Source organism: Bos indicus, chromosome 11, assembly GCF_029378745.1.
Source record: "Bos indicus isolate NIAB-ARS_2022 breed Sahiwal x Tharparkar chromosome 11, NIAB-ARS_B.indTharparkar_mat_pri_1.0, whole genome shotgun sequence".
NCBI classification, from domain to species: Eukaryota; Metazoa; Chordata; class Mammalia; order Artiodactyla; family Bovidae; genus Bos; species Bos indicus.
In genome coordinates, this window is record NC_091770.1 from 98,043,564 (window position 1) to 98,071,028 (window position 27,465).

The window sequence follows — 27,465 nt, forward strand, 5'->3', positions numbered from 1 at the left end:
TTCTTAGCCTCTGACTCCTTCTAGGCCTGTGAGTGATCTGGGTTTGAAAAGAGTAGCAAAGCGCTGTTTCCTGTGAATCTTCCATGGCCAGGTAGACTTGGTTGTGGTATGGCATTACAGAAACTGTGGCTTACAAAAATGTTGTTTCGGGATTTGAGAGCATCCCAAAGATGTGCTTAGAACTGGAAGGATATCACAACTGCTCTTCACACCTGTTTTTGGAGCTTAGGCAGGTAGCTTATGTGGCCTGGGCATTGTCACAGAATTTTACTCATTCATCTTAAAGCGTGATTCTGAAACACTAGACCCTTCAGGAATTTGAGGTCAAAACTACCTTCATAATAATGCTAAAATGTTATCTGCCTCTTTGCTCTTATTCTCTTGCAAACACACAGTGGAGTTTCCCAAATGCTATATATTTCATAAATTGCAGAAGCAGCTAGGAGAACCCAGCTGTCTTCTATGAAAACAGACATTGAGAAGTGTTGCAAAAATGTACCACAATGCCAGTATCCTCAGTAAATTGTTTTATTATGGAAAATATATATAGCATTTTAATGGCATGCAACTATGTTACCATAGAATGGGTTTGTTATTGTAATTGAATTAATACATTTTTTAAAATTTCTCAGTTTAACTTCTGATACAGCACATGTCAATAGATATTTATGCATATACACAAACACTCTGTGGGGTCCTCAATTTTTAAGAATGTAAAGGGGTCCTGAGACCAGAAAATCTGAGAACCAGTGAATCGAGGACACAGGAAGAGAACTGTCTTTATGGTGGATTGATTATGGCCCAGTAGACAGATTGGTTGACTTGCATGACCCAGGAGAACAAGGTCTATGGAGGGAAGATGACCTTGTCTCATAGGCAGGGGTTGGAAGTCCTTGAAATTACATTAAATTTTTTCTCCTCCTTCCTTCCCTCCCTCCCTCCTGTCTTCCCTCCCTGCTTCCTTCCTTTTTTTCTCCTTTTTAGAGATCATGCATGATGTGATAAAGAAGGTGAAAAAGAAGGGAGAATGGAAGGTAAGTGGAAGAGCACAATGAATGACCTTGAAGGTGAGTTCATGGGGAAGAATACGAATGGGGTGGCATTGGGGAGAGGCATGCAGGGGAGAAATGAGGACCTTTGCTGCATCCAGAGAATACAAAAAAGCTTCTGAACTTTCAAAAGGTAATCTGCTGTGCCTTCTATGTATATGATCCTGGTTAGGAAATCTCTGGATCAGGAAGCTTATCTTTAAGATCACCTGGTGGGGCATTCTAGCAGTGGAACCCTTTAATTCAAACAGGATCTTACCTGGAACCCATTGATTAAAGCAGAGGGTGGAATTATTCTACTTGCTATGGGAGACAGGAGGGGACCCTTCTTGCCCCTCCGGTGGCCCTAAAGCCTCTCCTGGAGCCCATGCAATGGTCTGAAAAGCCCTCATCTGGCCTATTCCTGTCTGTCTATAGCTACACAAGACAAACCAAGTCAGCTTGTTTGTTCATTTAACATTGAGAGCAATGCTGGAAACTGTTGTGTACCTGAAACAAATATTTAAGTCAATCTAACTGATTATGACCTCAGTCCTGGGAGTGGATGATACAAGTCAGAATCGTGCTGTCCTCCATCCAGGAAGTCAGAGTTTGAAGGACCCTCTGATCATCTGGGACTAGGCATTGGAGTGACCAGGAGGGCACACTCGAACTTCTGTGTGTGTTGTCGAAGGGCTAACCATTCTTGCCCCCGAGTTTTTCTGCAGTCTGGAGCCTCAAGTTCATTGGGCCTTGGAACAGCTTGGCACCAGGAAGCTTTTAAAGTCTTACCCTAACCTCATAAACATAACCTCATAAACATGAGATCACATTTTAGCTAGAGCTTCCATCTTCACACCCAGGGTGGGAGGCCAGTAGGTGGGAACTCTTTCTGCCTGCCTTTCTCTCTCACCCTTCCCGTCAGTAACGGACGTGTGGATATGAAAATTTTAAACTAATCTTGGGGAAGCTGCCTCATGAAATGAAACCTGATTGGTCCTCGTGCTACAGCAAAATGCTTTGGGGCCCACATTTTTCTAGCTCCTGTTGCCTGGCTTTATATCTTTGAAGAAGGAGAAGAGAAAATAACCTTATTTTAGCTTCCTCTCTCCACTGTGGGTCAGATGGAGATGGGAAAGGGTTGCTGAAGAGCTGCAGGTATAATGCTTTTCAACCAGGATGGCATGTTCCTATCCTTCTTTTCTAGACTGAGGTAGAGTTTACTCCTGGACAGCACATGTGCCAGTCCATCCCGATGATGTCTGCAACAGAGACCTCGCCTTCTATCCGTCAGGGTGGCACGAGTGTTCATTCTCCCCTAAAGAGAAAGTTTATGCACTGAAAAAGTCTGGATTGCTCTGAGTGTGGGTGCCGCGTATGAAAGTTTTTTCTTTTTCTTTTGCATTTTTATGAGTAATTATTTTCTTTGTCATCAAAAAACTTTAATTTTTTTAAGTTTGAAAAATCAAGTCATGTTAGTGAGAGCAGACTCTTCTAGAAGCTTAGGTTTGGTAGGGAAATAAAGGTTAGCGTGTATCTTGGCAAACTTCTGGCCCCTAGGAAACCTCGATTACTCAGAATTCTGTTTCTGGGCTCTACCTGAAGTCTGATGTGGTCCGCTGTGCGGAGGCAAGCGTCACAGCAGGTGCCCTCCAGGTTATGAACTGTTCCCTTTGCTTCCAGTGTGAACTATTCCCTTTGCTTCTAGGTGTGAACCGTTCCCTTTGCTTCCGGGTGTGAACTGTTCCCTTTGCTTCCAGTGTGAACTGTTTCCTTTGCTTCTAGGTGTGAACTGTTCCCTTTGCTTCCGGGTGTGAACTGTTCCCTTTGCTTCTAGGTGTGAACCATTCCCTTTGCTTCCGGGTGTGAACTGTTCCCTTTGCTTCCAGTGTGAACTGTTTCCTTTGCTTCTAGGTGTGAACTGTTCCCTTTGCTTCCAGGTGCTGGTGGTGGACCAGCTGAGCATGAGGATGCTCTCCTCCTGCTGTAAGATGACGGACATCATGACCGAGGGGATAACAAGTGAGTGTTGTAGGGTGTTCTCCTCCCTGTTCGTTATTGTCTTGCTTGACTTTAGACCCCAGGCTTTCTTGTTCATCACCAAATCCCTAGGTTCCAATCCAGTGTTAGGTGCCCGTTAGGTATCTGTGAAAGGATGCCAAAAGGAAGGCTCAGTTAAGAAAAAAGGCAGGCCAGCCAACGGGAAAAAAGTGGCACCTAGCAAAGGATGAAATCCAAATGGCCAGTAAATACATGAAAACTTGCCCACCTTCGTTAGTGGTCAGGGGAATGCAGTTAAAATCAGAGTGAGATACTGCTCTGTATTCAGATTGGAGTGTTTACACTACGATAATGCCAAGTGATAGGATATAGGAGAAAGGGAACTCTGATATGATGAGTTGGTACAGCTACTTTCAAAAACCTGGGAGGTGTCTAGGAGAGTTGAGGCATGCAGGTCCTGTAAGCCAGCATGTCTGCGGTTAAATGTGTGTTCTAGACAACTCAGGCATGTGTGCCCAGGAGGCTCACAGGTCATTGCTCATAGTAGCCCCAAAGTGGGAACAACCAAAAGGTCCATGAGGAGTAGAATGGTACAATAAATCGTGGGACAGTCACACAACAGAATGTTACATAGCGAAGAAAAGGAATGAGTATTACCTACTCGCTCATTCCAAAATGGGAATGAATCTGATAAACAATGTTGAGCAAAAGAAACATGATATGAAAGAGTCCTTAACAATGTGCTTTAATTTACATAATATCCTAAAACAGGCAGAGCTAAGCCATACTGCTTTGAAATGTAGGGATAAGTGAGTCTTAACTGTAAGAGAAGTGATCGCCATTCGTGTCACCATGGTGGTTCTATTTGAGGGGAAAGGAGAGGTGTGGATGATGAGGGAAGGGGGAAAAGGGGGGGCACTTCTGCAGCGCTGATGTGTTCTGCTTCCTGATGGGGTGGTGCTTGTGCAATTATGTGTATATTTATGTTTAATCAACCCTTTGGAGTGTGTGTTAGAATTTCACAATAATAGGCTTTTGAAATAAGATAAATCCCCTGCTCAAGGTCCCTGGGCAGCACCATACCTGAGACTAGGATGCAGCCCTCCTGGCTTCCGTCCCAAGCTCTTTTTCACATTTGTGAGCAGCTCAGGTCTTACCTGGGGGCTCCTTTCAGGAGAGATCATGTATTTTAATCTGTGAAACAGCACTGATAGAAAAGCAATCTATTTTGAGGTATTATTTCAAACAAGGAAGTTAACCTTTGTTTTCCTCCTAAAAAACGTTGAGTGAAACATATCTCTTAACAATGCAGCTCCAATCGATATCTATCTATCTATCTATCTATCTATCTATCTATATATATATATAAAACAATATGTGGGCTACCACCACACCTGGGATGTGACTCCTTTATTTTTAAAAACACATTTCTACAAAAAAAAAATTAAAAAAGAAAAGAAAACAAAAAAATAAAGACACATTTCCAAATCTAATTTATCTGTCACCAAAAGCCATAGTCCTGTAAATGGGAGTATGGAATTTTTGGTGTGACTTTTTGTCATTCAGTGGTCCAAGACCTGGCTTGCCCCTGTTTTGAGCTTGCAAAGTTATTTTCTTCATTGAACTTCTAAAACTTTTTTTTTCTTTATCAAAGCAAAAAATGCAAATATAGGAAAAAAGCCAAATGTAGCTTATGAGCTTCTAGAAAGGAAGAAAGCACCGCCCTGCTCTCCCTCCTCCTCCCCTATCCCCCAGGGTGCCTCACCCCAGAGGCAGCCCCTCTGCTTTTTCTTCTGGTTATCTTTTGGTATGTCTAAGTAAATGCTTATACGATCATCTTTGGATTCATCATGTTAGACATTATCCTGTAGTAGATAAGGGTTCACCTCTCCCCTCCTACACACATACTCTTCCCTATCACAGAAGTTTTGTTTTTTTTAAAATGTCCTTACTTGGCAAAATTTTAAATTTTGCAAGCCTGTGTTGACCACCCCCCTAAAATATTTGGGGGGAGGTATTACTGGCATATGAAATTCAAAAATCTATGAGCCTTGTTGTACAGCAGAAACAAACACACACTGTAAAGTAATTTTCCTCCAATTAAAAAACAAATTAAAAAAAAATCTATAACCCCTGATAACACAGATGGTTGAGAAATTTTGGTATTTAATTTGAATATTATCCAGGGTGAAAAGTCTTTGTAAGTGTTACAGGGATACTTCTAAAGGGATACTTTTATTTGCTGACATCACCTTCATAGGAAGAAGAGCACCATTAGATTTCCTGCTGGCTCTGGACCAGAGGACAGTGTAGCATAGAGGATGCGTCCTGAGCTTTATCAGGTGACTAGTGAGATGATCCCTTTCCCAGAAGGTTGTCTTTCCCCTCGCTGACATTCTGTAAAAGAAACCAGCAAATCAGACACCCATGGTTTGCTTCAAGCAGAATTTGCTGTTTAGTTTTTGAACTATTGACAGAAATAGTCTTAATCCAGAGAGTATGTTTGGAATGTCTTCATCTGGTAGAGGAAAATGATAAAACGATCCAATTGTTGAAAAACAAACCCAACATGGAAATTCTAAAGGAACTGGGATTATCTAGGACAGATGAGGGAAAAAAAACCTGAAGGAAGAGGCAAAAGTCTGTTCTTGACAGAATGAGATAGCAGTTTCCATTTTCAATCAGAACAGATCGAGGAATTTCCTTGAACTGAAATGGGAAGTGGGAGGGGTTTCATGTGATGAGGTTTTGGGTTTTCTACCACCTTGAGCGTGGTGAGATACAGAAATGTGGTCACTCTGAGGAAGGGGCGTTGAGTCTCCTCCCTACTCTGCTGATTTTTGTCGCGCCAGCCGGAAGGTGGCCTGTCTCTGTGGCTTCTAGTTTCACGATCACCAGTGCTGTTCTCTTATTCATCGCGGGCTGCTGTTTTGTTGTCTAGTTGTGGAAGACATCAACAAGCGCAGAGAGCCGCTCCCCAGCCTGGAGGCTGTGTATCTCATCACTCCCTCTGAGAAGGTAAACCCTCCCAGGAGACCTGAGGTCAAACACGTGCTGGCTTGGTGTCTGTGTGGCACCGTGTCTGACATTTCTGGGTTAAGCAGGCATTTAACACACTGCTCTGTTTAAGCGTGCAATCCACAAGCAGGGAAGGAGGGGGCTGGTGAATAATGAAGAGTGCATTAAGCTTGCTGTAGAAAGCCAGGCCGGGCCAACGTCATTTACTCCTTTCTAGGTAGGAGATCACGTTATCTAGTGATCCACCTCCAGAACTTGGGTATTTTACACTTTCAGATTTCTTTTCTCCTTTCTTTCTGTCTTTTTTGGGGGGTGCTGCACCGTCATGGCTTGCAGGACTTTAGTTCCCTAATCTGGGCCCCCTGTGATTGAAGCACTGAGTCCTAACCACTGGACCGCCAGGAAATTCCCAGATTTATTTTATCAATATCCAGTAGAGTTTAGATTTACTTGTCTTACCATTTTGGGTGGTTGGTTCAAATCAGCATCTAAACAATGCCCACCTCCTTGCTCTTGGTTGCTAGCTGTCTTAGCTGATCTATGTAAATTCCCCCCAGTTTTCATTTCATTAAAAAAAAAAAAACTGGCTTATGTGTGAGTTTCTGCAGATGCAACTAAATTGCCAGGACTCCATCGCAATGAGTCTCCTAGCAGATTTCTGAGCACTTTGCTCTTTTGTGGGTCTCTTCTTAGGAACCCAAGTTATGGTGGCTGCAGAGAACGGCTGCTGTCATTCTGGAATGAGCTAGAGAGGCTTTTGTTAGTGTAAACTCTGAGATAATCCTCACGTCCTCAGAACTCAGTTACGGCTGAACATGAGTTGAATTATAATCAGAAATCCCTTGCTGTCTTGTGCATGCAGCACGAAACCAGCGTGGGTTTGACTCTGTTCAGATGTGGGTCCCATTTGCTCCTAGAATCGGAGTCAGTTCCCTTTTTCCCTCTCCACAGTCCGTCCACTCTCTCATCAGTGACTTTAAGGACCCGCCAACCGCCAAGTACCGGGCTGCACATGTCTTCTTCACTGACTGTGAGTATGGCTGTCACCTGCCACCCGGCCTTTTAGGCTAGCATTCCTGCACAGCCAGACTGACCCCAAACCAAGTCAGGCCAATAGCAAAGAAATGAACTGTTCCCACATTTGTCCTGATCTTTCATTTTCTCTTCAAAAGACAAATTGTGTAAGAGAGAAAAACAAACGCCTACAAATACAAAACCTACTAGGTCATGCAGTCCTTCCTGATTAAAAAAAAAAGCCCCTCTTCTAAGGGCTAGCGTGTTTAATGCCAAGAAGAATTTCCCAGTGCCAGCCTTGGTGCTCACAGGATAGCCTTCCAGACATCGCTATAAACTGCATTGCATTTCCACCTACTTTTCAACTGTTGATACAAAGACAGTCTGACCTGGTGGTGTTTGTATTAGGTAGAATTTATCATTGTCCTAGGATCCATTTTCTTGCTTTTTGAAGGTTTTGTGCATGGTACCTAGCGCAGGAGCATCTTGGTCAGTCTTTGTTAACGACAAAGAGAGATGAATAGGGCTGGACAGCTTGAGTGTGTGAAAATAACAGTTCACCCCATGTTCTCTCTGGTGAAAACCCCACAAAACTCACCATTGAGAAAATGGGAAAAGGGTCTTGCAGAGAACAGTTTTATACGCTCTGAAGATGGGTGGCAAAGGAAGCAGGTAGATGGCATTAGTAATAATAAACCAGTAACACGTTTCTAGGGACCTGAAGCTGTTTGTTTGGCCCAGGAGAGTCATGAGAAACTGTGGTTCCCCCACCAAGTGGGTCTCCTGTGCAGCTGAGCTCCTTAGAAGGCCTGCGGAAGTGTCTGCATCACATTGCCCAATGATTTCATCTTTCTTATTTGATTTTTCCTAAGTATCTCACGTGTGGGGTGTTCGTTTATGTTATAGACCTTTTCCTGATCCCCTCTAGACCTCTCCTGGTTCTTTTTCTTCCTCTCCTTAATATCGGAAAGTGGGTTTTTAAATCAGCTCTCAATATCTCAGTCTTTATTGCCAGTTGTTTCTTTGTTCTACATGGAGGGCCTCCTAGGTGGTTTTGTATTCCTTTTATACCCTAGAGGCTGTAGGTTGTAGGATGGGATGGACTTCCTATTTGCCTTTTAAAAATCCTAATAATAAAGAATTCACCAGACGTGTGCAAATGTTGAAACGAACCAGCAAGCGGACAGGAAACCCTACCATCTTTGTCATCCTGGCAGCTTGTCCAGATGCCCTGTTTAACGAGCTGGTAAAATCTCGAGCAGCCAAAGTCATCAAGACTCTGACGGAAATCAACATTGCATTTCTCCCATATGAATCCCAGGTGAGCCTGCGAGGAGACGGGCAGAGAATGCCTGCATCCTGGTTATTCTCTCAGGAACTCCAGCCAAGTCAGAGAGGGTGGGGCAGGGGTGCAGTAAAGAGAGTTGGGGAAGGAATTACTCAATGATGTCTTATGAGTGGATGTGTATGTAATGGAAACAGTCGTCCTTAGAGGGTCTGCCCACGATGCTTCACTCTTACTCTCCAGTTATTTCGGACTTTTTGCGGCCATAATGTCCTTCTTGGTGTTCATTTCATCCTCGCTCAGTGTTCACGCCTATTGGCTGACTCCTTGAATAAGTAAAAAGCAGCCAGTCCAGAAGGAGCTGGGAGGAGAGGAGGGGAAGGGATCAGACAACACCCATCTGCTGCAAAGGAGGCTGTTTTTATGTAGAGATAACCTCAGTTGTCACGTGTTGAGGAACAGATGGTAGCCTTCGTCACGAGCCGCTGTTAACGCTTCACGTGCTGAAACTGCTCCCCTTGGGGAAAAAAAAGTCGTTAAACCAGTAAAAGTGAAGCTGATTGTGAGAGAATGTACAAAATTTATGCCATAGTATTTCAAGATTTGTTAAAATGCCTCCTCCTCATCAAAAAGCAAAAAATAGCACAACTTCTGTGCGTTTTGTAGAGGTAAGAGATGGTTGTGGCATATCAGGGCTTTATGGATCAGCTTCTAATAATAGATGCCAGAGAGTGATGAATTCTTAGATAAGAAGACATGGAAAAAAATAAAGTGTGAATATTTTCAAAAGACAGTCTCCTTCCCTTCTCACTTGGCCTAAAGCCTATTCTCAGCCAAGGGCAGGAATTTTTTTTTCCTCTCAGTGAGCCCTGTCACCACCTGGATTGAACAAAATACAACTTGAGCATATTCAACCATATTGTATTTCATCTGTTTTTGTCTTTTTATGTTTGGTTTATTGTATGTCACATGTGCACATATTTTTTTATTTAGTTGCTAAATTGTGCCCAACTCTTAATGACCCCGTGGACTAGTCCACCAGGCTCCTCTGTCCGTGAGATTTCCCAGACAAGAATACTGGAGTGGGTAGCCATGAAAAGTGATAATTTTTTTTTTTTTAACCTCGGGTTTTCAAGATGAGGGTAGTTCACATCAAGAGATTCTTCTGAGAGAATACTGATGGCTGGTAGCCTGCTGGTTTAAGAGGAAATTTTAAACCTCCAAAACCTTCCAAAAAGGATAAAAGAGAAAAATACTAAGAACTACTTTGAGGATAGGAAATTATTAAATCCACACAAAGCTCCTTTGTTTGCCACAGTCACAGCACAATTTCTAGCTTGTCCCTCTTTTATTTAAACTTACAATGGATGGCCGGTGTGGTCTGACAAGACCCCTCCCCTGCTCTCTCTCGGGCTCCTCATCAGTCATCAGACACAGGCATGCCTGCCTCAGGGCCTTGGCTTGACCAGCCCCTCCTCAGGGAGCCCCCTGGGAAGAAACTGCACCTCCTTCAAGCCCTCACTCAAATGTCCCCTCCTCAAGGAGGCCTCCTGTCCTCCCTGTCCAGCCGTCGGGCATTCTTTCTCTGCTTCTTCTGTTCTCATACACTTTACCATTTCCCACATACCATAAGATTTACTTTTCATTTTGTTCACTGTTTACTCATCTGCCTTCTCCTGCAAGACTGCATGCTCCTGAGGACAGTAATGGTTTGGCCACCAGCAGTTCCCAGTACACAAGGCCTGGCACCCAGCAGATGCCCAGCTGTATTTGTAGAATAAATGAACACTTGTTCTGTAGCCTCACTACAAGGCTTGGAGGGAACACCATTCTGGAAATATATATATATATATATGTTTTTATATATATACATATATACATGTTGTTGTTCAGTCGCTGCGTCATATCCAGCTCTTTGCGACCCCATGAACTGCAGCACGCCAGGCTCCTCTGTCCTTGTGTATATACATATATATATTTCCCCTTTTTCAGGTGTATTCCTTGGACTCTGCTGACTCTTTCCAAAGCTTCTACAGTCCCCACAAGGCTCAGATGAAGAATCCGATCCTGGAGCGCCTGGCGGAGCAGATCGCAACTCTGTGCGCCACCCTGAAGGAGTACCCAGCCGTGCGGTACCGGGGGTAAGGCTGCACCCCAGGCTGCCTTCGGTGACCCCCCCAAGTGAGGAACTTCCTCTGGCCTTCCCATTTTCTGGCAGTTGTCTCCAGAGGGTCAAGATCTGAGCATCTCACATTGACTATTTTCCAATGTTTTTGTTATTTTCTAAATTTTTAATGTGAACTATACTAATACATGCAGAAAAGGGCATGGAATACATATATTCAGTTATATAACCAAGCACAAACCCCCATGTAACTGTAAGCCAGATTTCCTTCAGTTTTTTATCTCTTTCTAACCTTAAAAAGGGTCTTCCCTGGTGACTCAGATGGTAAAGAATCTGCCTTAAAACAAATACACTCTTTGAAAAAGACATTTCAGGGTAAGATAAAATACAAGGAAAATAATTCTCCAAAGGACACAGTCCTCAGATTTGATCGAGTCATTCACTCGTCATTTACCTGCTGTGTGCTAAGTGCTAGGTTGGGGGCTTAACCTGAAGACACAGCCTCTGCCCTTGGAAGCCCCTGACCCAGGCGGGCAGGTAGGATGTGTACTGGCATAATGTACATCCGAGCTGTGCACACCTGCAGCGTAGGCCTGCGGGACCAGTGCCTTGGGGCAGCGCAGGCCACGGGCCTGGGCGTCCAGAAAGGAGCAAGCCCGGCTTCAGAGCAGAGGCGGCATCTGAGCCAAGGACAGGTCGGGATTTCCGTAGACCGATGAGGAGCTGGGGGCATTTTGTGTGGACAGTTGGGATGAGTGGAAGCATGACCCTGGAAAAGAAAGGGGAAGTTTGAGAAGGGCTGGCAGTCTCACCCTGCATACGTGCAGGCAGCAGGGCACGGGAAAACCATTTCTGGAGGCCTTGGGTGCCAGGTTTGGGGTCATGCCCTTCAGTGGTTGTCATTGGGCAGCCTCTGAGGGAGTGAACACAGAGGCGTGGGAGTGCAGGGGTCACAGTCATGCAAGGAGAAGCAACCAGAAGGCGGGATGCTGCCAGAGCAGTGGAGGGCCTGATCGGGAAGTGCCAAGGCGCCTCATCACCTCTTGTCCCTGGGGATGGGCACCCGTAGGACAACCCTCCCCCCACCAGGGTCCTCACCGACAGACGCCTGGCAGAAGTTAAAAAACGAGGGCTGGGAGCTCACTTGTTGGGAGGATGGGACTGGGGGTGGAGCTGCTTCTGCACTAAGAGCGGCCAGGTGGTGGGCAGCAGCCACATGATGAACATCACCCAGAGGAACTTAGGAGGCGCTGGAGGCTCAGCCAAGAGGGAAGGTCCAGAGGTTCTCAACTTGCATCTTATAGCTCTGCCAGCGGAAATGTCACTTCCAACAAAACAAAACAGGGTCCAAGGGAATTTGAACTGAGGGAAGTGAAGATCAAGTAGGTCAGGCTGAGATAGCCTGACGGTGGGGAAAGGACACGTGGCTGTGTCCACACTCTGCTGAAGTGTGGCTGTTTTAACTGGAGCTGCTTGGGAAGACCCCCTCTGTTTCCACTTGGATGGTTTTGTTTTTGTTTTTTTTTTTAAGAAACTAGAAAATCATTTACATTCCAGGCACTGAGCTAAGTATTTTGTTTTTTCCTTTTTAACCGTACATGTAATCTGAGTTATATTTTCTTGTAAAAGAATAATACAGATGAAGCTCATCTCTCCCTTGACCCTCCCGCACTGTCCTGCCTTCCTCCCTGAGGGCAGACAGTGCCATCCGTTGGGACAGGGTGGCTCACCCTCCGTCCCTCCTCCCTTGTCAGGGAATACAAGGACAACGCTTTGCTGGCTCAGCTAATCCAGGACAAGCTCGACGCCTACAAAGCCGATGACCCGACGATGGGGGAGGTAAGTCTGACCTGGCCCATGTGGTTCTCTTGCCGAGGGACCACAGTGTCCATGGGGCAGCCTGGGCACAGCTGGCTTCTTTGCTCACTGGGTGTGCATGAGCGCCCCTGTTTGTGCATACTGAGCTCCAGTGAAGCAAACGCCCAAGCCAGGTACAGGCAGGTGGTACAGGTTCTGTTCAGTGGAGCCGAGCAACTAGCTTATTTCTGTTCACTAGGACTTCTCCGGTGTTAGCACTGAAAGCCCTGTGTCATGGGAATCCCCTCAATGGAACAGAGTTGAAACCAGAAGAATGATGTTGTACATCTCTGGACCTTACTCAGATTTCACTAGTTTTTACGTGTGCTTGTGTGTGTGTGTGTGTGTGTGCAGTTCTGTGCAATTTTATCACATGCATCTCAGAACTAGCCCATCACTATCGTGACTTGCACACTGATAGCCCCAGGTTCTGGGAACCCGCTCCGTCCCAGGCTGGCTGGGTTGGGTGATGGGTCCCCCTTTTGATAGCGGAACCCAGGTGGTGCTCTGCTTCGTAAACTCACTTTGCACCCTGCATTTTGGATCTGCGTCAAAGGACCCTATTCCCGTGAAACAGACACACTGGATTCTCACATGGCGTGTGCTGGCCTCCTTGTCCAGCAGTAGATGGACTGAGTGCTTTCTGGGTCAGAGTTCACATCCTGCCGCCACGTTTCCCGGGAGGGCTAGCTGTGCTAGTCAGAGAAGCGGGAGTTGTATGGGGCGGTTCATGAAACCCTCCCCGGTGTCCTTCCTTCCAGGGCCCGGACAAGGCACGCTCCCAGCTCCTGATCCTGGACCGTGGTTTCGACCCCAGCTCCCCCGTCCTGCATGAGCTGACTTTTCAGGCTATGAGTTACGACCTGCTGCCTATTGAAAATGACGTATACAAGTAAGTACACGTGACTGCAGCTTTGCAAATGAACCAGACACACCTCTAATTTAAGGACACAGATGTCGTTAATCCTAGGAAAAGCAGGTACATTCATACAGTCTTTTTTTTTAATTTGGTTTTGGCTGCATTGGGTCTTAGTTGTGGCCGGCAGGCTTTCACTAGTTGTGGTGAATGGGCTTTCAGGCCTGGTTGCCCTGGGGCGTGTGAAATGTTAGTACCCTGACCAGAGATCTGACCCACATCTCCTGCACTGGAAGGCAGACCCTTAACCACTAGACCACCAGGGAAGTCCCCATACAGTCTCACTAATAAGCCTGCATGCTTTTTTCGAGTCCCAAAGTGCAACTGCACCATCAGCTAGAAACCTCTGCCTGTTTTGGGGAACAAGAACTTGAAATGTTTAGTTCACAGCTCATGTCACTTCACTTCACAGCCGGTTTGGATGTGTTAATATTGTTGACTTGTGTAAGAGCGTACCTTACTCAGAGTTAAAACTTCTTAACTACAGACCATGAAATATGATGATAAAATATGCCAGTAGGAGTTTCTTACCAAATTTTTTAAAATTAATTTATTAATTTATTTATTTTTGGCCACACCATGTGGCATGTGGGATCTTAGTTCCCCAACCAATAATTGAACCCACATCCCTGGCTTTGGAAGCACAGCGTCTTAACCATTGTACTGCCAGGGAAGTCCCGTATTACTGAGTTTTATTTGCACTTTACTTCATTGTAAACAGTTTTCTTGGTAGCAGTCATCAGAAACTCAGTCTCTAAAAACATAGTTTTCTTTTTATGGGAACAGACTACATTGTTCTCGTGTCATTGATTTTATAACCTCAACCATAAAGATAGTGGTTTCAAAATGAAGATTCTAAAGATATGACTGAATCTCAGCTTTCCCCCTTTGGTATCTGTAATTCTCGATTTCCCTTAGATGTTCACGGTTGTACTTGTGACAGTTTGCTGAGGGCCTGTTGCAGGCAGCTGCCAAAGGCTATTTCAGTCCCACACATTAAGGATGGTGTCCCAGGCCATCCCAGGAACAAGTGTGATCCCCGCCTCTCCTTTCCAAGTGCCTCCAAAACCACCTATAACCTGACTGCACACCTGAGCCAGGTGGCTCCAGTGGAGCACTTACCAACTGACCCTGAGGGTTTTAAAACAGAACTTCAAGTCAGTTGACTTTGATCAGACCTTTAGGTCTCTTCCTGCCCTAGAAATTGGTAGCCTTGGGAATTCCCTGGTGGTCCAGTGGTTAGGAGTCCATGCCTCTGATGAGGGCCTGGGTTCAACCCTGGTCAGGGAACTAAGATCCCACAAGATGTGTGGTGTGGCAAAAAAAAAAAAAAAAGGAAACCACCAGCCTCATTAGATGCCACAGACCTGACGCAGACAGCGGCACCTCAGATGATCGGAGGGCTTGCTGTGCAGTCGTTCGTGTGAGCGTCGGTCTGTTATAAACCAGGGGATTGGGTGAACTGTGTGGGACGTCTCCTGTCCAGGTACGAGACGAGCGGCATCGGAGAGGCGCGGGTGAAGGAGGTGCTCCTGGACGAGGACGACGACCTCTGGATAGCGCTGCGCCACAAGCACATCGCGGAGGTGTCCCAGTAAGAGCCTGCCCTGCGCCTGCCCCGGGCCCCAGGGCTCACCCCACCGACACGGCGGGGCGCGGGTGCTGGGCGCCAGTGTGCGTTCTCTGGGCTCCTTGGGCAGAGCTCACCAGTGCAGGCAGGAGTCCCTTGCTTCTGCTAAGTCACCTACCTTCTAACCAGTGATGATGAATCCCTTCTGATATCTGAGCTCAGGCTATACCAATCTCATGAATTTAGAAAACCCTTTCCATGTTAGGATTACTTTTAAGGTTTTTAGAAAGCATTTATAGAAAGCGTTTTCTCATTTCAAGATGCTTTATAAACACTAAACACTTGAAGCCAGTTTGTTCCATTGAAAGATCTACTACATACAATTTAGGGTTTTTGTTTTTAAATATATAGCTGGTATGTCTCCTTCCTCCTTGTTGTCATACCTAAACTTATTCTCAGCAAGAGTCAATGCATATACTAATCTCTATATGGAAGGGAGTACCTTGCTCTGAAAATGTTTCAAAATGTTTCTAACTCTGGAAAGTTTTTATTAGGCTGTTAAACTGTAGATAACAAGTTTGCTTTTGCAGAAGGACACATTCTGCTACACTGAGTTGATAATATCCACAGGAAGTTCACAAGGAACAGTGAGAAAATACTAATAGCCTGGGATAGTTGCTTAGAAAAGTATTCTCCAAACCTTGGAGGATCATTCAACTTTAGAAAAACGTTACTTCACATTTGCAGTTATCTTATTTTATTTATACATTCAATATATGCTTTATTGTACTAATGTGTATATTTGATAGCATATACAAAAACATAAATTTGAAAAGGATGAAGTAAAATTATATACATGGATGTCCTAACATTTTCTTTTCTGTTCACAAATTGTCTTGTACACCCAACTCTGGAGACCCCTGGTTTAGAGTATTAGGAAAGTGGCATATCTCTCTCTCCTCTTAGAAAATCACTTGAAATCTATACCTAAGGGCAGGAAAAGTCACTGCATAGTCCTAAAGGAAGGATGTTGTGTGACTCTTTATAGGCAGTGGTCCCCAACCATTTTGGCATCAGAGACCAGTTTCATGGAAAACAGTTTTTCCACGGATGCAGAGTCAGGAGATGGTTTGGGGATGATTCAAGTGCGTTACATTTACTGTGCACTTTATCTCTATTATTACTACATCAGCTGCAGCTCAGATCATCAGGCGTTAGATCCCGGAGGCTGGGGACCCTGATACAGAGGCACTTGGTGCCACATTGAAGCTTAGCTGCCTCCTTCTCTCTTCCAGGGAAGTCACCCGTTCTCTGAAGGATTTTTCTTCCAGCAAGAGAATGAATACTGGTGAGAAGGTAAACCCATATCCATACTCCAGTGCCCTTTGGGTTCATCCCTGCTTTCTCTCTAGGGGTGAGGAGGACACCTCAGTATAGGACTGGTGAATTGGGGGCTCAGAGGGGTTCCTGGTCCTCTCTTCATCTCTTACTATTTTGTCTTCTTTTTGTATTCAAGATTGAGACCTGGAACCCACATCTTCTAATATTTATAAAGAGCTTCTTTTTGTTACTCTGAGGATTAACATTTACTGCTCTGGATCACAATACACATTAAGCCAGAAGAACTCGCTAAAACCTTTTTTAGCTTGTGGTAGCAACAGAATTCATAGCCCAATTCACCTGGGCCTCTCCTTCTCCCTGCTGGTTATCAGAGGTGTTTATTCCTCTTGGAAACGCCACTCTAATTGTGCTGCTCCCTGGCCTAGGATCATTTAGTGATTTCCCGATCCCAGTACGCCTTAACAGCACCCAGGTCATCGGGCCCCACGGACTCTCATCTCTGCCGCCCTCCTCCTTGCCACCCACCACGGCTGAAGCCATGCCTGAGCTCCTTCCCCAGCCTTGCCTTATGCGGTCCCTGTCCTTTGGCTCAGGCATTGTCTTCCCTGACAATGGGAGGTGCCCCTGCTCTGTGCACCCTCACTTGTGAGTCCCTCCAGAAGTGCTAACCCACTCCGTTATAATGACTCCTCTGCTGTGTGTGAGCTCCATGAGAGCAAAAATTCTTTTCTGTTTGTTTTTGTCCTTGTATCTCTAGGACCTAAAAGTGCCTGGTGTGTAGTAGTCATTCAATAATTTTTTACTGAGTACATGAATGGGATTAGGTCAGTCACCCAGTTGGAAAGTCAGCAGACCCCTTCCACCTGCCAGGGTGAGATTCCAGCCTTCTCTCACCTTTTCACTGCTTCCTACCTGTCTGCACAACTCCGGCCTTTCTGCAGAGATGAAATGGGAATTGATGCCATGACTGCTTGAGCCGAGTATGCAGAAAAGCAGTGTAGAGATGAAAAATTGCTCTCTCCTGGCAAGAACTGTGCCCTCAGTTACTTTATGGTCCAATAAATAAAACATAATTGCTAGACTTTGAGGTCTGTTCCCACCTATAAGATAGTCACAGTATTTGGATCAGTAATTTTTTGAGCCAGAGACGTGGAAATCTAAACACACATGATCTTGTGTTTAACGGGTGCATTTGGGGGGGTTACACAACATGTGCTCAGGAGTCCAGTGCTAGCTGCTGTCCTGTGCTGGGCCCACCCCCCGGCCACCCTCTTAGCTCAGGGCCATCGGAGTGAGACGATGTGCTTCCCTCTCCCCACAGACCACCATGCGGGACCTGTCCCAGATGCTGAAGAAGATGCCCCAGTACCAGAAAGAGCTCAGCAAGGTATGTTGTTACTGCTCCTCAGTCGCTCAATCGCACCAGACTCTTTGCGGCCAGAGAGCAAGGTATGATGATCCAAAATGATCCATTTTATTATGAATATGTTAAACAGCTGCAAAGACTCCTCAAAGCCCCGTGACACTCACGGATTGATGGAAATCCACAAGTTTTTAGTCATCTGCAGTTTTTAAAAATGTAATTTATTTCTGGCTGTGCTGGGTCTTTGTTGCTGTGCGGCGAGCGGGAGCTCCTCTCTAGCTGCAGTGTGTCGACTTCTCATTGTGGTGGCTTCTGCTGCAGAGGACGGGCTCCAGGGTGTGTGGGCTTCAGTAGTTGCGGCACGCAGGCTCGGTAGTTGTGACTCACAGGCTTAGTTGCTCCACGGCATGTGGAATCTTCCCAGACCACGGAGTGAACCTGAGTCTCCTACATTGGCAGGTGGATTCTTGACCACTGAGCCACCAGGGAGGCCCCCATCTTCAATTTTTATTAGAAAAAAAAAAGAAAGTTGGGGAAAGAAAGTTTATTTCCTAAGACTTTTTTCTCTCTGTATCCTTCCAATTCCTTACCCCATGGGCCTGCAAGATTGGGCTCAGAGGAGGTCACGGTGATCTGGGAGTCACGCAGCGCTCTTCTGCCTGTGTGTTCCTCACTCACTGCCTGAGTGGTCACTAAATCCAGCCCTAAGGAGAGGGGTATTGAGCGCCACCTGCTGGAGGGAGGAGTATCAAAGGATTTGTGGACACAGTGAAACTGTCACACCACCCTGCCCCCTTAAAGGATTTCTCCTTCCTCTTGACTCTTGTAGGTGTTTCTGTCCCTCTGCCCGACACACAGTTCTCTACTTGAACGCATATTTCATCTCCTTTATGAGGCTGGGGACTCCTAGGCACCTAGCACCGTGTTCATACTTAGCAGCTACTCAGCAAATGCTGCGTGAGTCAGTGAGAGATTCCCTGACCACACACACTCTATTTTGTCCTAGTATTCGACCCACCTGCACCTCGCCGAGGACTGTATGAAGCATTACCAAGGCACTGTGGATAAGCTCTGCCGGGTGGAACAGGTAGGGCCCTTTCCTTCTCCTTCTGCCAGGCTGGTTTACTTGCCCAGCTGAATGTTAACGTCTTACCTTGAACATCCCGCAGAATCATAGGAAATAGAAATGGGAAAGCCTGCTAGATCCTGTTGTTTCAACTCTGGAGCCAGTGCAGTTCCTCTCAATGGTAGGGACTAGAGTGGTCCGGAATGCCGTGCCGTTTGGGGTTTGCATGTCTGACTTTGCAGATGCTCCCTGAAATAGCAGAAGAGACTTATGTGGTGCACTGAGCCCTGCACTGACAGAGCTGGCTGGATATTAACTCTTGAGTGTCCTTTCCTCCTGCTGTGGCCGCACCAGCTTGGAGACCTAGAGGCCGAAAGCGGGCAGTGTAGCCAAAGGACAGAAATCCGCCCACGGCCTCCCTGATCACAGTTACCATCAGGGTTCTGTCCCTGTCACTGATTCGTTTGATGTGCTTGTTTTTCTTTTCCTCTGTGAAGGGATATAACAAAACTGCCACATTTTCCAGGAGTGTCGTGTGGAATCGCTAATCCTGGCGCTGCATTCCTCATGTGTGATAATTCTCATCCAGGGTCCGTGTCTAAGGGAAGGGGGGAATCCCATGATGTGAAATCTCAGCCAAAGGGTCTCTTTTCACAGAAAAAACAACTCATGTTCTCAGTGTGAGGCTAAGATCTAAATCCCCTGGTTTGATGTGACAGGCTGGGGTTAGGTTCCTAAGATGAGCTGTGATTCGTGGACTCTCTCAGTGGTCCTGCTGAAATCCATCAGTTTCACAGGGATCTCTGCAAACACAAGGCGTCCTCACCATCAGAACATGACTCTCCAGAAGACAGGTTATCCCTGGACCGGTACAAATGCAGTTGAGATTCACCCTGGGAAGTCTACATTTTTTCAGAAGTGCCCAGAGGTATTTGTTGAACTAGTAACATTCAATTTGACTTTGAGGGAGTATTAGGGTCAGTCCTGCTGTGCAGATGTCTGTTGAGGCTTCACTGAGGGCTGAAGGGGCCTCAGAGAGGGGGGGACCTGCCTTCCTCTGATCCAGGCTGGGTAGAGATACCCCAACTCGAGATCATACTTGTTGCAGGCTCCTGGGATTTTGAGAGAAAAAAGGCAATCTTCTGGCAACTTCTGTAAGAGCTACAGAGAAAGTTGCAGAACAAGACCAGATGGTTCTGGATGTGCCGAGACCTACGTGCTGCTTTCTTGGGCCTGTCGAGAACGGATCTGCCTCTTGCCTGAGTCATGGGCGATGGGGGGTGGCAGAGACTATGCTTACTCCACTCTTTTTCATCAGTTCTGTTGTCAGCTTCCCCTTCCTTCATCTCCCTCAGTGAGATGTGCAGGTTTGGAAGCCCATGTTTTTTCTCTTCCCCCTAAAAGTGTTGGAAGATTAAAAGCAGAGTTTTTAAAAAATCCAGAATAGTTTTTAAAAAAAACTCCCCCTTCTGTGCCAGGGGAAGCACAGCAGGAGGAGTCTAGCCAGGCAGAGGCACCTCACAATACTGATGCTTTTCATCCCCTGAAGCCCCGAGCCCTCTGCAGGGCTATGTCCCTCCTGGGGACCTACCGGGATTGAGGCTTTCCCTGAGGAATCAGCTCAGGCTCACTGGCACTCACCTGGAGGGAAAAGCCTACCTTTCAACAACATGGCAAATCTGTGTGGTCTCTGGTTTTGGAAAGTGAAACCTGGGGCTTTCCTCAGCTCTTACCGATGTCATGGAAACCCGTGCTGATTAACTGCAGCATGTGGGGGAGCTCAAGCACCTGTCGCTGACCTTCCCCAACCAAGCCACACATTACAGACATCCACGGACAGCCCGTTTTCTAATAGTTACCGTCTATCCAGACTGTTGCCATGGGGCCAACACGGTGTGTTTTCTGCAGGACCTGGCCATGGGCACGGATGCTGAAGGGGAGAAGATCAAGGACCCCATGAGAGCCATCGTCCCCATTCTGCTGGATGCAAATGTCAGCACTTATGACAAAATCCGCATCATCCTTCTCTACATCTTTTTGAAGAATGGTAGGAACAGCCGGATATGACAGAGGAGACAGGCCCTTTCTTGGGGAAAATGAGGCAGCTGGGAGGGAGAGAACAAAGTGAAAAACAGCTCAAGAGACAAGGAAAAGGGAAAGAAAAGGAAGGTCTGAGGGGCTCTTTACAGCTGGAGAAATGTAGGCAGATCAGCTGCAGCTAGAGGCTGTGTATCCCCCAGTGATTCTAGAGTTAGTCGGAGGGACAGGATAATGAGAAGAGGGCTGGGTGAGGACAGCAGGGAGAGTCTATCAGCTGTATAGCCAGTTTATTAGAGCATTTCTGCCAGAGACTTTTAACTTACCCCACATTTGTAATCTGTGCCTTTATTTATTTGTTTTTATTTGGCTGCACTGGGTCTTGCTGTGGGATGCGGGATCTTTAGTTCACCAACCAGGGATCAAACCCAGGCCCCCTGCACTGGGAGCCTGGAGTCTTAGCCACTGGACCACCAGGGAAGCCCCCAATCTGTGCCCATAAATAAGGGATCTTTATGCACATATAGTTGCCATAAGTGTCCACTGTGCAAAAAGATGGACACAGAGACTCTCTTGTCCAAGCTGACTGTGACGTGGGCCCGGGATGGTGGGGACGGCTGAGAAGCAGGAGACGGATGGAAAGACAGGTCAGGAGGGGCAGTTGCTGGTGGTCATAGCCCAGGACAGAGTGGCTAGAGTTGAACAGGAGTCCTGGCCCTGCCTTGTCTTACAGTAAAGTCGATACATTGAGCGGATTAGTTCCCACTGATGCCAAGGAGGAGAGGGGGCACCATCCCCCACCCCAGGCACTTGGCTCTGCTTCTGAGTGTGCGATGCACAGTGGCTGGTATGGTGATCAGGGTTTTGTTCTTGCAGGCATCACTGAGGAAAACCTGAACAAACTGATCCAGCACGCTCAGATCCCGCCGGAGGACAGTGAGATCATCACGAACATGGCACACCTCGGGGTGCCCATCGTCACAGACGTGAGCGCCAGCCTCGTGTTGTGGGGGAAGCCCAGGGGAGGCGGCAGCTCTCATCTCTTCTCCCCTAACTTCCTTAACACAGCTTATGATACACACACTCAACATCGAGAAAGAAAAAATCAGAGGAAGGCAGGTGTAGAGGTATAAACAGAATCATGGTGTAGTGCCGGGAAGCCAGGCGGGCACATCAAAGAGGCACCATGTGGTCTCGAAGATGAGCTGTGCCCGTGAACCAGCCCAAGACACACCAGCTCCATCCTGCGTGTCTTGAGTCAGCCTGGCTCAGCCGTTAGGACATTCAGACTCAGCATCTTCTGTGAGGTTGCTGTCAGGCCATCTTGAGACCTTTGAGTCTGCTACTCTGGCAATGACTCGGGACCCAGTTGGGGCAGGTTTTAGGGGCCCAACTGGCAGTGAGCTCTAGAAGAGGCTGAGGCGGGAGGGGCCCCCTACCAGGAACCTTGCTTGTAGGAACCCTGCTTCCTGCAGGGAGTCAGTGCTGATAAAACCGGGCTGTAGGTTGGCTCCTTCTGGAATCTTATTAGAGTCAAGAGCTTTGTTCTGGAGCCACCAGACCAGAGACCTGTGACTGGGGGTCATTTAGTGTTCAAGGGACCAAATGAGAATGGAGATGATTCTCTCAGTGCACCCTGTGCTGCTGAAGCAAAATCAAAGGACAGGTCTCACCAGAGCAGGATTTTCTTCTTCTGTTGTTCAGTGGCCAAGTCGTGTCTGACTCTCTGTGACCCATGGACTGCAGCATACCAGGTCTCTCTGTCCTTCACCATCTCCCTGAGTTTGCCCAAACTCAGGTCCATTGAGTCAGTGATGCCATCCAACCATCTCATCCTCTGTCGCCCCCTTTTCCTCCTGCCTTCAGTCTGTCCCAGCATCAGGGTCTTTTCCAGTGAGTCAGCTCTTCGTACCAGATGGCCGAAGTATTAGAGTGTCAGCTTCGGTATCAGTCTTTCCAATGAGTATTCAAGGTTGATTATCTTTAAGATTGACTGGTTTGATCTCCTTGCTGTCCGAGGGACTCTCAAGAGTCTTCTCCAGTAATTGACAACAAACTATTTTTTTTAACTTCTTGCCTTTGTAAAAAACGGTTCTTAAATGTTTGACCCACATTGGCCATTTTTTAAGGCATTAAAAAAGAACCAAGTTTGCTCCAGATTCTTGGGCTGGGGCCCACGGGCATAGTCTGGGCTTTTCCAGGAAAACCTCTCCACGTGTTAGCCTTTTTCCAAGGCTGATTCCCCACAGGGAGCCCTGGGACCAGTGGGGCCATGTGGGCCCAGGTGCTGACTCAGAGCCGCCTGTCATGTGTTTGCCTTCAGTCCACCCTGCGTCGCAGGAGCAAGCCGGAGCGGAAGGAGCGTATCAGCGAGCAGACCTACCAGCTCTCACGATGGACCCCAATCATCAAAGACATCATGGAGGTCAGCACAGGCTGGGACGAGGGTGCGAGGCCTGCAGGGCCTGGGGGCTTCAGCCTCGCCTGCCCTCAGGTGGCAGTGACACCTGAGGCTTTGCATCTGGGCCTCGGAGGGTTTGCGCAGAGCAGCCCCAGGAGACAGTCAGCCAGACGCGGGTTCCCCACATCCACATGATTCAGCCCCAGAGTAGGGCCCCCTTGATGGTATTGCAGTGCCTGAAAGTCATATGAGTAGCAAGCTCCACACCGAGGGCACAGCAGCAGGGAGGGCATTCAGAAAGTGACCCCAGGCCCCCCAGCTGCTCCTGTCACATCAGCCAGAGACCCTGGCAAGCACCTTTCTGTTCAGATCATCCCCTGCCTGCACGTTCTCGCTCTCCACCTCCTGAATCCTGCCTTTCTGCGAAGTCCCCGTCCGGTCTCACTGTCTCCGCGCACTGAGCACCACCTAGCTGAGCGCCCAGCACCACAGAGGCCTCCCTGGCCTCCTGCAGCGGGTGTCAGAGCTGCTCTGTGCGTGTTTGTGTGCCGCTCGCTGGGTTGGGTCATCGTTTTAGACCTTGGCCCTGCGCCCTCTCCTCCCATGTCCTCTGGCACCATGCCTTGTGCACAGATGGTGTTTTGCATCTGTGAAGGGAAGGTAGCCCAGGTGTCCCTCCCTCCCCTCCCCCTTGTAGTTCAAGGTCAAGGAAACTGTAGAACCCTGCCCCACGGGAGCTCTGGAGTGGGGCCTGGAGATGGGCTGTCCAGCTGCTGCCCTTGGACAGGACTGAGGTCCAGAGAATAAAGAGACTCGCCCAGGATCCCTTTGCAAATTCATAGCAGTCCAGGTGTCCCCACTGAATTGTATGCTAAAATAGCTATATTTTAAATATACAGAGTGCGTCAGCTTCCTATTTTTAAATCCCACAAACGGAAAGGATGGGTGAACATGAGACATCTAGAAACCAGTGACATCTTTTTGCCTGGCAGAGTAGGCCAACCCCCCACCTCATTCCCTCCTTCACTCTCTGCTCCTTCTTCCTCTCTCCGCCCAGCCCCCCAAAGAGGCATGTGTGGGTGCCACACGGTAGCTGTCGGGAGTGGAGACTTCTCGGCAGCAGAGGGTGGGGAGCAGTATCCACCCACCAGACAATAGGCCCTTGGAAACCTGTGCGTAGTGGCTATTAGATGGATGCAAGGGTCAGGAGCCTACTGGAGGGATGGGACATTTATAACCTCACATGGAATATAAAGGGGAGAAAAGAGTAAACTGAAAGAGAAGCAAGAAAAATTAAGTCAGGGTTTTAAAAAAATAACTTCTCTTCAAGAGCAGACCTTTAAACTCATCTCCTTGTATCCGCCGGTCCCAGGGCACCTGCTCCACGCCCAGCAGGGCAGGAGTCACCCCCCAGCAGGCAGAGGAGCTCCTGCAGAGCTGGCCGTGATTGGCTAAGTGACTGGTCCTTGGAATCGTCTTACCTTGGTTCCATCAGCCCTTGTCAAAGCCGTCTCTCTTCTTTCCAGGACACTATTGAAGACAAACTTGATACCAAGCACTACCCGTACATCTCCACCCGCTCCTCTGCCTCCTTCAGCACCACCGCTGTGAGGTGAGGACCAAGTAAGGGCAGAGGGCTGAGCAGGACCGTGTCCGGCTGGACGGCAGCCACACGGTAGTCCTGCCGTGATCCCGCGTGACCTGCGGGAACCCTCCCGCAGCTGCTCGTCACAGGGTGCAGGCCAAGTCCTTGCAGTGGCCCGGGGGGCCCTCCACCTCGTGGCTTCCTGTTCCATCTCGACTCACTCCTTACTCCTCTCTTATTCCTCCTCCACTTCAGCCACATCAGCCTCCTTGCCCTCCCCGGAATATGCCAGGCTCAATTCTGCCTCAGGAGCCTTGGCATTTGCTTTCCCCCCCTGCCTGAAATGATCTGTCCCCAGATACATCCACATGGCTGCTATCTCCTCCAGGTCCTTAATCAATTATTACTTTCTCCCTTCTTCCCTAACCACCCCATTCAAAATGACAGTACAGCAATCTTCCGAGCAGTATTATTCATAACAGCTCAAAAGTGGGAATGACCCCGCTGTCCATCAGCTGATGAATGGATAAACAACATATGGTACATTCATACAATGGGGTATCATTCAGCCAAAGATAGGAATGAAATACTGATCCGTGCTACAACCTTGAACCTTGAAAATACTAAGTGAAAGAAGCCAGTCACTAAAGCCCACATATTCTATCATTCTGTCTATATGAGATGTCTAGAATGGGCAAGTCTCAAGAGAGAAGTAGATAAGTGGTTGCTGGGAACAGGGGTGAGGGCTGGGAGACAGGGGTTACTGCTACTAGGTACAGGGTTTCTTTTGGGGGGGTGGTGAAATGGTCTAAAAATGGTCTAAAATTGTGGTGATGGCTCACAGTTCTGTGACTATACTGAACACCAGAGAATTCTACAATTTAAACAAGTGAATTGTATGATACATGAGTTACCTGTCCATAAAGGTGTTACAGAAAATAATGGAAAAATTACAGCCCCCGGCCTTTCCTGTCCATGTGCCTGCTGATGCTCAGACATTTCTCAGGTTGGAGATGTGAGCAGAAAGCAGTCCGTGCTTCCATCTCCCAGTCCTCCAGCCCTCTGTGTTTTCTTGGCTGCCCATGATGCCTCATGTGTATGTTTTTGAAAACTCCTCCTCTCATGCACCACCTTGCTGTCTTCATCCAGAAGTCTTTCCTGCTGTGCGCTGTGGGCCGTGTGTCCACGGGCCAGTCCCTGGGACTCACACTGTGAACACAGGTCCCCTTGACTCTCTGCTGCCCTCTTCTGTGTGGCCCAGGTTCCCAGGTCAGACTTTGTAGAACACACACCTCCGTCCCTCTACGCATACTTTCCCTGCCCGTCTTCTCTCTTCACCCCTCTTCTGTCGGGACTCTCAGGCCTGCATGGCACATTCCCCCACCCCGATGCCAGTGGAGGCCAAATGTTTACTGCCAACACTGGAGTAGAATGCAAAATCCCCCGTGGTGTCACAGCCAGACTGCCGACTAAGGCAGACAAATGATCTCACAGGCAAAACAAAATGACTGTGATCCTCGGGGCTGGTCCAGGCGGGCTCCCAGGGCCTTCAAGATTTGGAAAGTGACTTCAATGCTGTTGTAAGTCAGGAAGAAGGGTGAAGGTTCCACTGTCCAGAGGAGCCTTGCTCTCCTCATTGTGTTTTGATTTTTGTTTTCCTCATTTTTCTTAACCTGGAAGCAGCCCATTTCTCACTGTTTCCGAGGACAAGGTGAAGGCCCATTGAAAGCCAGGGCAGAGGAGGAGGCACTGGGGAACTGTCTGGCCGCTGAGATGCCCGTCTTTCAGGAGGCAGCTCAGCACCACCTCCTCCAGGAATCCTTCCCCGTTGACACCCGGGTGGTGCTAGATGGCCCTTCCCTGTGCCTGTCCCCACGGCACTGAGCTCCTCTCCATGCAGTGCAAGGCAGACCCTCCTCCTCCCTGCACTGTCCTCGACCCACCACTTCAGTTAAGCCACGAGCTCTTGGGATCTCACTAGGGTTAGCTCCTCGGTGCTGGGGTGGCCCTGTGAGGCCTGCAGTGTACATCTGCCTGGTGAATCAATGTGCCAGCTGCAGACAGGCCCGAGACTATGGTTGCTGCTCCTTCCAGCAGAGTGTCCCAGAACTCTACAACTTGGGAGAGGCACCAGGACCATCATCCAGTGGGTGGAGGCGCTGAGCCTCTGGCTTTAAAGCCGACCTGAACCTGTCTGTTGCCTGCTTGTTTCTAAGAGAATGACAGGGTCACAGGACGGGCGCTCGTGATGATTTTTCTCCCAGCAGCCAAAGCGCTTGATAATTTTGCACTGCCGTCCAGTTCAGACAGCACTTGCTAAGCATCTGCTCTGTTTTTAGTCACTGGTGTATAGAATGAGTCCTACGTCATGGAATGAAAGTGTGAGTTGCTCAGTCGTGTCCAACTCTTTTCGACCCCGTGGACTGTAGCCTGCCAGGCTCCTCTGTCCATGGAATTCTCCAGGCAAGAATACTGGAGTGGGTTGCCATGCCCTTCTCCAGAGGATATTCCCGACCCAGGGATCAAACCCGGGTCTCCTGCATTGCAGGCCGATTCTTTACCGGAATCTGAGCCACCAGGGGAATTATGTCATGGAATAATGAAGTATAAATGCTATATATACAGATACACATGATTAACATCCTTCTCTCCCCCTCCCCCTCCCTCCTTCCCTCCCCAGCGCCCGCTATGGGCACTGGCATAAGAACAAGGCCCCCGGGGAGTACCGCAGTGGTCCACGCCTTATTATCTTCATTCTGGGGGGCGTGAGCCTGAACGAGATGCGCTGTGCTTACGAGGTGACCCAAGCCAACGGCAAGTGGGAAGTGCTCATAGGTGAGTGGGCCGTGTTTTCTAGA

General features: G+C 47.9%; 1 protein-coding gene across 3 annotated transcripts in view; it reads left to right on the forward strand.

Moving 5' to 3' along the window:
- STXBP1 (syntaxin binding protein 1) overlaps window positions 1-27,465 on the forward strand; it is a 67,386-nt gene that overhangs the window by 29,922 nt on the left and 9,999 nt on the right. For all 3 annotated transcript variants that reach the window (XR_002181823.2, XM_019970885.2, XM_019970886.2), the window contains exons 2-18: window positions 985-1,034; window positions 2,969-3,050; window positions 5,971-6,047; window positions 6,999-7,077; window positions 8,279-8,382; window positions 10,339-10,487; window positions 12,226-12,310; window positions 13,090-13,220; window positions 14,731-14,838; window positions 16,110-16,170; window positions 17,477-17,542; window positions 18,525-18,605; window positions 20,493-20,631; window positions 21,498-21,607; window positions 22,945-23,046; window positions 24,549-24,634; window positions 27,288-27,442. Coding sequence is in view for 2 of the 3 variants with exons in the window: in XM_019970885.2 (XP_019826444.1) it covers window positions 985-1,034; window positions 2,969-3,050; window positions 5,971-6,047; window positions 6,999-7,077; window positions 8,279-8,382; window positions 10,339-10,487; window positions 12,226-12,310; window positions 13,090-13,220; window positions 14,731-14,838; window positions 16,110-16,170; window positions 17,477-17,542; window positions 18,525-18,605; window positions 20,493-20,631; window positions 21,498-21,607; window positions 22,945-23,046; window positions 24,549-24,634; window positions 27,288-27,442 (1,665 nt within the window). In the remaining variant the exon portion in view is untranslated. The remainder of the gene's footprint in view (window positions 1-984; window positions 1,035-2,968; window positions 3,051-5,970; window positions 6,048-6,998; window positions 7,078-8,278; window positions 8,383-10,338; window positions 10,488-12,225; window positions 12,311-13,089; window positions 13,221-14,730; window positions 14,839-16,109; window positions 16,171-17,476; window positions 17,543-18,524; window positions 18,606-20,492; window positions 20,632-21,497; window positions 21,608-22,944; window positions 23,047-24,548; window positions 24,635-27,287; window positions 27,443-27,465) is intronic.